We start from the raw sequence: 12,580 nt of genomic DNA, 5'->3' as shown, positions 1-12,580 counted from the left end.
AGTCAGGTGTCGTTCTGTACACATCAATATAAACATGCTAACTTGTCTGGTAGGTCTTGTGTACTAAACTTAAAGTGGTGAAACAAGCCTGTCTTGTGTTGATAAGCTGAAACGTTAACCGCCAACTCATTCTAGACTTTTCTGCCTTTATTTTTCCGTCTTACTTCATATTTTGAAGAAAAATGTTGATGTAAAAACAGCACAACTGACCGAAACACGAGACTCCGAAAAAAAAAAAACGGTCGGTTCAAAGTCGGAGAGAAAAAGCTTACCGTGTCCGGGAGACTTCATTTTTGCTGTGTGCGGGCCGACAGGACTGACCGTCCGGTAAACGAAGACGGGTTCTTAACGACACGGTAACGTAACGGCGTGTTATCAGCTCCACGTACGAGGCTGTTTCTACGCTTGGTTTCCTCGCTCAGCCTGTTGACAACTGACTAACTGAATTCACAGTTCCTGAAAGAAAAAACGCTGGAGTGTCTCCTAAGGCCAAAGTAATCGAAGCCGATCAGTGGGATAAGTGACTCACCGTGCGGGCACGCTCTGGCGATCGATTTTTCATTAAGATTGCTTAGTAGGCCTGGGCAGATGTGGGATGGTAAACAATGTAAAAATGTAAATAAGATATTACCATGCAGCGCTATGTTCTCGATGCAACATAACAATTATAAAAAGTAACAAAAGGAAAAGTTGTGTATTTTTTTAATCACTTTTCCAAAATCACTTGTTTCAAAAAGTGACGGAGAGGCTCACCCAACAGCGTGTCTTCAGTGAAAACAACGAGAGGAAATTAAAGGGTGCTTTTCTTTTCGGATTTGGTGATCATTTGATCACAGTCATGCACTATAAATAGAGACCACAATCAGTTAGCTTTACTTCCACTTGATTAGGTTGTCTTTATTCAAAAACGGTATCTACAATAAACCACTGATCATAAGACCAAGTGTGTTTTCAGCTGTACAAAACATTCATTATACTCTGCATTTGAAGTCCAGTCCTGTGACGTGAATAAAGTTGCATGGTAATAAAAGCGTTGCCATCTAGTGTAAATGAATGGTAACTGTTACTCTCCATGATTTTTTTTTTTTTTTTTTGGTCATAATGACTCAGTGTGCTCGCCTCCACTGGCAGTATTTGAAGTGTATGAAACATGTAAAATTAGACTCAAAGTGATTAGGAATTTGTTGTGATAGCACTAAAACATTTTTTCTTCATTATTTCGCACCTCAGCTTTCAACTATGAAGTACATCAAAGAGTTTGACATTCTTAACATCATCAATTAATACTTATGAATATGAACCATATTGTTGTGATATTTGCTTATAGCTACACAGGCTGCTGTTTCTTATGGTTCAATACAGTCACCCCCTAAAGGTCTGGTGGTTATATGCCATAATATGATGTACTGCACCATAAATGTCACTTGTGGCACTTTTACAATTATCATAACAAATCCCTCTTGTGGAACACCAGTTACCATAAGCGCAATATGCCATAATCAGCATGATCAATTTAACACTTTACATTACTATTAGTTTAGCATGGACAAATCTGTTTGGTCCTCATAGATTGTGTCAGCATTTCACAGCTAAGGCAAGCATGTCTACTTGAGTTTGTCTACACATGAGTGATTTCTACCAAAACATCTATTCAAATCACACGTTTACATACTTGGCATACAAGACATGTTTTTCCTATTAACATTTCAGGACTGCATATGATGAGTTTGAACCTCACATGCCATCAACTTGTTGTGCTAGCTCATGCGTGGCTCCTGTCACACAGTAGCTTAATAGAGCAGGCAAGGTCCACTGTATAAGCTAAAAGTGTTATGCTGGCAACCACTGTTTCCAGGACAACCAGCTCTGGATCAGCGTTTGTGGAGTTATGTCTGAGCCGCGTTACCTTGGTAAAACAAATCACTGTGGCAACCATGTAGAGCAACACCCCAGACAGACTGAAGGTGGCCAAAATTCTGTCAAAAGGTATGAGACATCGTCCAGTACAGTCACCCAGTATGACCACCACAGTAACAAGGGACATGAGGACACAGAGACAATATGACATCCCTGATACCCACAGTTGCCAGCCCTCCACTCCACTGGCAGACCTTCCATTTTCTGTTGATGAGAACCCATGGACCGCCTCCACAAGCAGAGGTATCATCTGACAGCCTCCCCAGAATTGGAGTATCTTGAGGAGGCCAGGCATGCTGGCCATGTAGCCCCTTTGCTCTTGAGCCTGGCTGCGAATCACGTACGATTCAGAGGTGTAAGCCAGGGAGGTGAGGCAGGAAGCCACTGCAGCCACCACAGCATGTGGCGAGGCCCGGTCATGATCCATGACAATCCAAGGGAAAACCACAGAAGCACTGAGGCACATCAGCGCACCTAAGACTGCCACTGTCACGGTCAGGTTCTTCCAGGATATGGGGATGAGGCTGTGAAACTGGATGATGTTGAGAACATGGATGAGGAGGGTAAAGATGAAGAAGAAACACCACGTAAACATGCAGGAAATCCTGAAGGTGGTCATCTGGTGAAGTCCAGACGGCGTTCCATTTAATTCCGAGGCTTCCAGGGATGCCACGAGGCTGAAAGTGAGACAGCCAGATAAGAGAGCCCATGTCCGCACCAGAAAGAGAGGACTGGCAAAGTCTCTGGCCTCTAGCACAATCACAGGCATTGTCACTTCGTCGAATTTAAGTGATTCAGCTCCCAAGAGACAGGATTTTTGTAGGTGTCTCACCTAAGAAACTGTCTTGGTTCCTCTAATTCATCGAAAAAAAGTTCTGTGCTTTAAAATCTTTATCATCCAGCTGCAAAAACGTTCCTAAAAAATCCCTGTAATTTTAAGTTTTGGAGATTTACTCCAGGCCACGCTCCAGGATAAAAACCACCAAAAGCATCCAAAAAAGACAAAATCATTTGAACGCCACGCTCATGAAAAATCACATATCAACTCGTGTCTCTCTCTGCGTTGCCCCTATGCATGAGTCAAAACTCTACATTACACAATCTCTCGTCGCACCGTCGCTGCCAGAACAGGCCTCACCTACTTCCTTTTTGAGGCTGCAGCAGTGCACTTTCAGTCTCACTGTGGAGGCAGGTGCAGGTGACCACAATAAAAAATGCATGCAAACAAAGTTATCTTCTTCCTACTCTTGATTCTCATGAAATGTTGTTCCTTCTTTCTGTGGTAGTGGCAATATACTGTACTAATATGGCAAGAGGTTCCTGTCAGCCTCAGTCTTGATCCCTTCATTCTCACTGATGGAGGCATGAAATGTGGTCGCTGGGAGTTCTCTGAATAGTTGTTTACATGGTGTCTGAAGCGGCCCATGGAGCATTTGTGTGAGGGCATGATCTGTTGATGTGTTGAATGGTGTAGATCATCTGATTGAAGTGTTTTTTAGAAGAGCTCGTTGTGGAGCATGGATCTGCTCTACCCTCAGGGGAGACGAATCTGATATTGTGAAGAACATCTCGCCTCCCTTTGCAATTGACAACACTTGGAAGTGTGTTTGAGATGTCTGCATGAAAATGAGTGTTTGTGTATCTGTGACTGTGTGGGTGCCAACAGCAAGCTGTAAATCTTTCATTCTGTATTGTCTGAGTGTATGTACATTCATGCACGTATGCGATGTTATATACATATAGATGTATTTTTTTGGTCTTTGTGCATGTATTTGTGTATATATATGTGTGCGCCTACAGACACACTTGAAAGCCTTCATGTATGTAGGATCAATGTGTAAGTTTATGCTTATGTGCCGGCATCTTCCCAGAGTGCATATGCATGTATGTTCACTGTGTGTATCTGCGTGTTTACACAGGCACAAAGAGCCCTCTGAAGATCCCACACAATCACTTTGCCTCCGTGTATCGGCTCACCTGCTCTCTGTGTTATAAATAGACACTGGATACATCAATTCCCCCGTGTCACACAGCTCAAGTTCAAAAACTCTTGTTTTGACAGAGGGGAGAAGACACACTCCACAAAGACAGACGATAGCTGATAAACAACAATAACCTGCCAATGGAGGAACATGTCTGTGAAGTGTGTATTGGGGTTATGCATTCATTCCTTGTCAAATCAATAAAAGCCATAACCTCATCAGTTCAACAGTGATAAGATTTAGTCAAATAATATGAAATATGCCATTTCCCTGCAGCTGTTTCCCCTGATCTTATTACTCACTTTCTCTATGAAATGATTTAGTCCACTGAATGATTTTGCATAAGAGGATATCCTGGGTTTCTTACTCATCAGAGAATCAACTTATTCAGTGACAAGTTCATGTGATCATGCTCTTATAGATACCAGTCTCTCTTGCATGCTGGGAAACAGTGTCTCTCTGTGGTGGAAAAGCAGATTACAACTTTTCTTGGTGCCTCAGAGTGCTGTAGAGCAGATGAAAGAAGGATGCCACATTTGTGTTCTTTTTTTTTTTTTTTTTTTTTTTTCTTATTGCAATGGCAGGATGTGAACCATTGAACTACTACAATGGAGGGTAAATCCACCTAAACATACTTTACAGATGAATGTGATGGAAGTTTCAAGAGGAAAATCTGCAAAGAATTTTGCATTTCATGTTTTATCTTCAGTTAAAGGCTCACATAAAATCCTACAACATTTGGGATGATAAAAGTCTTTCACAACCAATAGGATAAACTCCAGAAACAAATGTCTGCCAAGCTAAAAATCAAGCTTCCTGATGAAATCAACATTTCAAATAAAAGGGACTGCCCACACAAGACACCGTGTGAAACATCTGACATGAACAGAAAATAAACTGTGACCACATGTGTGATGTTTAGGGCTCTGTGGTGTGGGAACAGGGCAAGCAGAGCTGCTTTTGTAGAGCATTATAGTTATAAAAGAAGAAGAAGAAGAAGAAGAAGAAGAAGAAGAAGAAGAAGAAAGCATATACCAGTCTACCAACCCTGCTGCAAACAAACAAAATTCACTGAGAACAATTTGAACTCTTCCACAATTTTTCGTCATTGTTCAGAATTTTGTTTGATGCTGTTTGTTGTGTTTAACAGTGTTTCATCAAGTGACACAGGAGGTCATGTATGCATCTGTTGAGTATGACTGTGTCCAGTTCACATTGCCTCCCTCTACTTGTTATAACACATGCATTACAAGCTGGAGACGGATACTGCAAGATACTGGAGGAGTATAATTTTTATTGTGAAAATTCAAATGATTGTCTTGTGAATAAAATTTGAAATAATTTGGCCACTCCTTGCTTGGGTATATTAGTTTCATTTTGTCCTGTAAATACCTTTAAATCATCCTGAATATGTTCCATAAAAGGTTGCACTATACCCTCTCAGCACACTGCATGTGGGCAGGCAGCTGCGTCCCTTTAAAGCCACTACAACGTGGATCTCATCCCATCAGTTGCTTTAAAGCCAAGGTAAAATTTTTGGCTAAAGGCTTCCCATTTCTGTAATCACTGATGCTGCATTTAAGTTGATCTCTGCACTCTTACACACCAAATGGTTTTTAAATGTGGACAGCTTTCCCACTGTGATATTGTCTATTGTTGTATGTGATGCAGGATTTTAGTACTGCATGTTTCAAACTGTGATGGTTTTTACTTTTATGTATGTGACATGAGTCTTAGTAATATTTGCATGCATTAGCACTGTTGTTTGTTTCATCTGTCACTGTTACTGTGTTTGCATGTTTCTCACTGTGATAGTGGGAGTGATTTAATGTAATATCTACTTTTATGTCTCCAGTATTTGCTCTAGTGTTTGTCATTTGCGTTTATAATGTTCTTAACCATGACCTGCCAAAGAGTCTGCAGATGAAAATGAGCTCTTAGCTAACTCTGGTGCAGTGCATCAAATAGCAGCATGTATTTTAAATATGATGTATGATCCCTTAAGAAAAAACTAGGGATGCATGTTAATATAGGCATGTCATATTGGCCGATAAAGACTTGAATATCGACATATCAGATATCAGCAAAAAATCCAATATCGTACATCCCTGATAAAGATAAATATAGCATGTTTTACATAACCTAAGTTGAAGTATTTTTCTTAGGTTGCACAGTGATGTGCACATTTTGAAAAGCACTGTATATTTTGTGTGTATCTGCCGGTGGGCCTTCACATTAAGAGCATGCATAATAATGTTAATTCCACTACAGGAGAGACTTGATGTTCTATGCAATCATGTGGAAAAATATGTGCATATCAGTGTTGGCATCAACAATTAGCCAAAAAAGTTGGAAAATATTGGCATTTCGGATATCTGCAAAAAATACAATATCATGCATCTATAAAATATACAAAACTAAAAAATAATAGTAAATTAATTAAAAAGGCACAGTGCTATTAGCCACCAGGCATATAGAAACACACCTGAAACCAGCTCCTGAAACCAGCCTGGTTGCCGATCCTCATCATGTGACCAGCACCCATGCCCACTTTGCATCTGTGAACTGTTCTTGCTATATATTTGATATAAATATTTCTTGCTGTCACAGTTGGTCATTCGTGCAACACACTTGCTCAGCCAGAGATGACCACAACTTCAAAATATTTTCTGATCTTTGACAAGGCATTGCTCTGTGATCGGAAGTAGGGGGGAGGTGGCGGTTGTGAGAGTGTGGTGTGAAGTGTTGCAGTCTGGCTCTGCACTTCTTGTTTCTTTTAATACACCTCACTACAAAACAGTTAAGACTTTATTCACTCGTTGCAATCTGAACCACTCTGAGAAGTTGGGATAAAAGAAAGCAAGACCCAGAGACCTTGCTGGAGCTGGAATAATAATCCATGTAGTGATGACATTATTCTCCTGCACACTGAAAGGTTTCATGCCTGTTCTGTACATTTCCTGTGTCTCTCCAAATATACACAAAACTGTATCTCTCTTCAATAGTACTTCTCTGAGGTCTTAGTATGAGGATTAAAATTCTTTAATTCTTTTTTTTTATTATTTGACTTTTCATTTCTTTGTCATCTGACCACTATTTTATTCTCTTACTTCTGTTGTTGTTATCCCACTTTGATAGTACTTCTGTTTTTTCAGTCTGCCTATCTTGTACTACTTTGTTTTTTCACATTTTTCATTAGATTTTCATGATTTTTACATGCGATTGTATATAATTACACCTACCAGTCAAAAGTTTGGACACACCTTCTCATTTCATGTTTTTTCTTTATTTTCATGACTATTTACATTGTAGATTCTCACTGAAGGCATCAAAACTATGAATGAACACATATGGAATCATGTAGTAAACAAAAAAGTATGAGATAACTCAAAACATGTTTTATATTTTAGATTCTTCAAAATATAGCACCCTTTGCTCTGATTACTGCTTTGCACACTCTTGGCATTCTCTTGATGAGCTTCATGGGGTAGTCACCTGAAATGCTTTTCCAACAGTCTTGAAGGAGTTCCCAGAGATGCTGAGCACTTGTTGGCCCCTTTGCCTTCACTCTGCGGTCCATCTCATCCCAAACCATCTGGACTGGGTTTAGGTCCGGTGACTGTGGAGGCCAGGTCATCTGGTGCAGCACTCCATCTCTCTCCTTCTTGGTCAAATAGCCGTTGCACAGCCTGGAGGTGTGTTTGGGGTCATTGTCCTGTTGAAAAATAAATGATCGTCCAACTAAACGCAAACTGGATGGGATGACATGTTGCTGCAGGATGCTGTGGTAGCCATGCTGGTTCAGTGTGCCTTCAATTTTGAATAAATCCCCAACAGTATCACCAGCAAAGCACCCCCACACCATCACACCTCCTCCTCCATGCTTCACGGTGGGAACCAGGCATGTGGAATCCATACGTTCACCTTTTCTGTGTCGCACAAAGACACGATGGGTGGAACCAAAGATCTCAAATTTGGACTCATCAGACCAAAGCACAGATTTCCACTGGTCTAATGTCCATTCCTTGTGTTTCTTGGCCCAAACAAATCTCTTCTGCTTGTTGCCTCTCCTTAGCAGTGGTTTCTTAGCAGCTATTTGACCATAAATGCCTGATTGGCGCAGTCTCCTCTGCACAGTTGATGTAGAGATGTGTCTGCCACCAGAAAATTTGTGTGGCATTTATCTGGGCTCTAATCTGTGGTGCTGTTAACCTATGATTTCTGAGGCTGGTGACTCGGATGAACTTGTCCTCAGAAGCAGAGGTGACTCTTGGTCTTCCTTTCCTGGGTCGGTCCTCATGTGAGCCAGTTTCGTCGTATTACTTGATGGTTTTTGCGACTGCACTTGGGGATACATTCAAAGTTTTTTGCAATTTTCCGGACTGACTGACCTTCAGTTCTTAAATGATGGGCTGTCGTTTCTCTTTACTTAGCTTTGGTTCTTTGCATAATATCAATTCTAACAGTTGTCCAATAGGGCTGTCGGCTGTGTACCAACCTGACTTCTGCACAACACAGCTGATGGTCCCAACCCCCTTAAGAAGGCAAGAAACTCCACAAATGAACCCTGACAAGGCACACCTGTGAAGTGAAAACCAAGGGTTTGCAGCGCTGTCAACAAAGCAAAGGCTGGCTACTTTGAGGAATCTAAAATATAAAACATGTTTAGAGTTATTTAACAATTTTTTCTTTGCTACATAATTCCATATATCTTGCTTCATATATCTGATGTCTTCAGCATGTATCTACAATGTAGAAAGTAGTAAAAATAAAGAAAAAACATTGAATGAGAAGGTGTGTCCAAACTTTTGACTGGTAGTGTATAATTTTGTTGGCATGGTTCCTCTTTTTAGTGTTGTCATTTTTTATTATGTGCCATATGTTATTTGACAATCTGGATGTTAAGCATGTTGTACTGCACTTGTTCTCATGATAATAATTCATAATTGACTGACTGATTGACTATGAAGTGATAACTGAATGACTGATTGACTGATTGATATAATTACCCATTCACTTATGACTATGATAACACATATACACTATACTAGTATACTGGGCCACACCTCTTAATCATTGAATTCAGGTGTTTCATTCAATCCCGCTGCCACAGGTGTATAAAATCCAGCAGCTAGCCATGCATGAGTTTGGTGTGCAAGAACTTGACTGGCCCACGCAGAGCCTTGACCTCAACCCCATCAAACACCTTTGGGATGAACTAGAACAGAGATTGTGAGCCAGGACCTCTTGCCCAACATCAATGTGTGACCTCACAAATGCTCCTCTGGATGAACAGGCCAAAATTCCCACAAACACACTCCAAAATCTTGTAGAAAGCCTTCCAAGAAGAGTGGGAGCTGTTAAAGCTGTAGAGGAAGGGACCAACTCCATATTAATGCCTATGGATTTAGAATGGGAGGTCAGAAAAGCTCCTGCAGGTGTCCATATAGTGTACTTAGTTGATGAGGATGCTGGTCAGAAATTATTAGCAGTACATTCAAGGAGAGAAAATCCCAGGAATATATGGGCAACAACAGAATATAATCTGGATCTATGCTGAGCACAATTCAAAGTGACTTTCACATTGTTACAACTCTCAGGCGCTCATTGTATATTGTCAAATCCTACCAAGATGACGCATAGGAACGTCTATCTTTTCTGCTGTGTGTTTCTCACAGCTTTTCTTGTGTCTAAATGTAGGCAAAAACAAATTATGCGGTGATTACTTTATCCATTTCCCAAAAAAAATACTTGCTGTTTAATTTCGAAGCCAAAGGCCCTGATGGCAAAACAGTGCAAAAAGAGATAAAAATGTAACCGTTGCAACAGGTAGAAGTGCTCTACACCTCAGCTACTGGACAAAAACTTGAATAAGTCAAATGTTTTCATCTAAATAAGCTCCACTGTCATAAATAAGTTACAGTTTCTGCTTTACATCTCTCTTTATTTATTTCTCTTTTTTATCTTACCATATTTGAGTGTGAAGGAAGTTAAAAAAAAAAAAAAAAGTGCAGTCATATACATCTATTAGACCACAAAAAAAAAAAAAGCCTTGCCATGTGATGTGTGTCATACGCCCCACCTCCAACACAACGGTGCTAATATAGGTCACACAAGGTAAGAAACTGGACACAGCTACAGTTGACTGTGGAGGTAAGACACTTGATAGAAGGATGGTTTGTATTTAATAATTTTTCATATCAAATTCATCTAAAATAAAATAAATAATCCATATATCTATAAATAATCTATTTAAAATAATATTTTTTATGTTGAAGCTGTGTATTTAAAGAATGCATTCTGTAACTGACTTGATTCTATAGCCATTCTGTTTTTCCTTCTGTCACTGTTCATTCTTTCACCAAGATGGCAAGGCTGTGGCTGCTCATTCTCCTGGGCTCGGCGTGGAGTCCTCCATGTCTGCCGTCGAGTGAGTTCACAGAACGCCTCCTCGGTACGCCGCAAGAGTGTAAAGATGCCGAATTTGTCCCAGGTCACAATCTAGGAGGAGAGGGCTTTGACATTGTCAAGATGGAGCGCAAAGGTGCCTATGTCATCGACACTGAGAAATGGGAGCGTGACAATGGCACTTGCATACTGTACAGAAATAGCTACCTGAACAACATCAAGCAGAAGATTCCAGTTGCTATGGCGGACTGGAGAGCCCTCAGCCAGTGTAAGATGCAGGTGTCCAGCACTTTTTACGAATCTGCCGAATCTCTTGTCAAGGACTCCACATCGACTGTGACCAATGATTGGAAAGTTGGCCTTGACATCCCTGCAGGCCCTGCCAGTGTTGGGGTGGCCTTTGGAGGGTCCCACTCTAATGCAGCCACCTTTGCAATGCAGAAGTCTAAACAGGACATGTATACCTTTTTTCACCATGCCGTCAACTGTGGCTTCTACAGGTGAGTACAGTCATAACTATGTGGGCATTTGATAAGGTGAATGACATTACCTATTGATTTAGTGCACAGCTGCTGAATAAAGTAAGAAATGTTCGATTTTAGGGCCATTTGGCTTATAATGAGCATAATGAACATCAACATACAAATATAATGACATTTAATGACATTTATATATATATTTATATACTGATATCATGGACTGTAACCTTATTTTATGCTCCCTGTGCTTTGCAGCTACAGAATGGTAACAGATCCTCCACATAGTCATGAATTTGATAAGGCCATCAATTCCCTTCCTTCAGTTTACTCAAAGAAAACCAAGCCGGCATATTATCATGTGATTGACACATATGGTACACATTATATCATGCATGTGATCCTGGGAGGGGCACTGAGCTCACTCACTTCCATCAAGACTTGCCAGGCCACCATGAATGGACTGACAGAGACAGAAGTCAAGGACTGTTTGACAGTTGAAGCCTCGGCTACATTTCCAGCCACTGCCAGGCTGAGTGCAATGTACAAACACTGTCAGGAAAAGAAGAAGAAGATGGGCTCTAACGAAAGTTTCAACAGCAGGTTCAGTGAGCGGACCACAGAAATCACTGGTGGAAAAGTCAGTGATGCTGATCTCCTCTTTAATGCACAAGCAAACCGCGAAGCCTACTCCAGCTGGTTGGACTCACTGAAAACCATCCCTGATGTGATCCGCTACAAACTGAAGCCCCTGCACACAATCCTGAGAAAAAATCATCCTGCCCGTGCTGGACTGAAGAACGCACTGAAGCAGTACATTATAAGCAATGCACTAGTAAAAAAATGCTCAAGAACCTGTAAGGTGGGACACAGGTCCAGCGCAAGGGACCGTTGTGCTTGTGTCTGCAACAGTGACCAGGTCATCAAGTCCAACTGCTGTCCTGCCGAGAAAGGCCTCGCAAGATTGAAGGTGTTCAGGCTGTCTGCGGAGAAGCTGTACGGTGACAGATGGAGTAAGACAGATGGTATAGTGATGGTCAAATTTGGAAATCAGGAAAAGCGTACCTCCATGATATTAAATAATGATAATCCTAAATGGCCAGAGATGTTTGACTTCGGACCCATCAAAATAGACCAGACAACCAAACTTGAGTTCAGTGTTTATGATGCAGACAAATACTGGAACAGCGATCTCCTTGGCAAGTGCTCATTTTATCTGCACCGTGGGAAAAGGAGCGACAGCTGCATGTTTAAACACGGTACCTTCTTCTTCACCTACATGGTGGTGTGTGCGCCAAGTCTCGGAGGTTCGCAATGTAGAGACCACATCCCCTCTCCCATGGAGCCCTCGCTGGCCAAGGTCTTCTACACCAGAAATGGAGTCCTTGCTGGAGAGAGTGGGCTGCAGCAGTTTAAGTGGTTTAAGCAGTCAGGCTGATTGCAGAATGCTTCGTTAAGATTGGAAGGAAAGAAAAAATGGGTTATTACTCTGTTTCTGTATGAATATTTTGCTATTACTTAATTGAGTATATTTGCCATCTGATCTTTTTTGATTTCTATGTGCAAACCCTTAGTTTCCATCCTTATATTTTTTTTCCAATATTATCAAAAATGTCTGTAACAATCTCCATCTTGATAAATCACTTCTTGCATCTCTTTCTTTGTAACATCAATGCTGCAAACTGCCAGTAAAGCATCAGCAAAGACAACACAGCTGTCTGTCCATTTTTTTTTTTTTAAATACAAAAACACTGTAAATTTGGGGTTCACATGTAACACTCAAGTGCATACAGAAGA

The 12,580-nt window shown here is 40.9% G+C and overlaps 3 protein-coding genes across 4 annotated transcripts in view; 1 reads left to right on the top strand and 2 right to left on the bottom strand.

The window, feature by feature from the left end:
- The window catches only part of LOC115360897 (testis-expressed protein 2-like), a 40,919-nt gene extending 40,457 nt beyond the window's left edge, over window positions 1-462 (bottom strand). For both annotated transcript variants that reach the window (XM_030054085.1, XM_030054077.1), the window contains exon 1: window positions 273-462. The gene's annotated coding sequence lies outside the window, so the exon portion shown is untranslated. The remainder of the gene's footprint in view (window positions 1-272) is intronic.
- A 426-nt stretch (window positions 463-888) lies between these two features.
- LOC115364609 (myeloid-associated differentiation marker homolog) lies at window positions 889-2,990 on the bottom strand. The gene has a single exon (XM_030059120.1). The coding sequence runs from the start codon at window positions 2,684-2,686 to the stop codon at window positions 1,763-1,765; it is 924 nt and encodes a 307-aa protein (XP_029914980.1). The 5' UTR covers window positions 2,687-2,990; the 3' UTR covers window positions 889-1,762.
- Window positions 2,991-10,048: 7,058 nt separating this feature from the next.
- LOC115366276 (perforin-1-like) lies at window positions 10,049-12,241 on the top strand. The gene is made up of 3 exons (XM_030061663.1): window positions 10,049-10,075; window positions 10,266-10,807; window positions 11,042-12,241. Exons 1-3 carry the CDS (start codon window positions 10,073-10,075, stop codon window positions 12,219-12,221), a joined length of 1,725 nt encoding a protein of 574 aa, XP_029917523.1. The 5' UTR covers window positions 10,049-10,072; the 3' UTR covers window positions 12,222-12,241.
- Window positions 12,242-12,580: the final 339 nt, after the last annotated feature.

This window comes from Myripristis murdjan, chromosome 1, assembly GCF_902150065.1.
Source record: "Myripristis murdjan chromosome 1, fMyrMur1.1, whole genome shotgun sequence".
In the NCBI taxonomy this organism is placed as follows: domain Eukaryota; kingdom Metazoa; phylum Chordata; class Actinopteri; order Holocentriformes; family Holocentridae; genus Myripristis; species Myripristis murdjan.
Note: the sequence above shows the minus strand (reverse complement) of the source record. Positions and strands in the feature narration are given on the sequence as shown.

What these genes read in the sequence shown, in the direction of transcription:
- LOC115364609 (XM_030059120.1), bottom strand. Translation starts at nt 2,686, where the DNA reads ATGCCTGTGATTGTGCTAGAGGCCAGAGACTTTGCCAGTCCTCTCTTT.
- LOC115366276 (XM_030061663.1), top strand. An exon ending in GTCAACTGTGGCTTCTACAG is followed by an intron (nt 10,808 to 11,041) that starts GTGAGTACAGTC and finishes TGTGCTTTGCAG; the next exon opens with CTACAGAATGGTAACAGATC.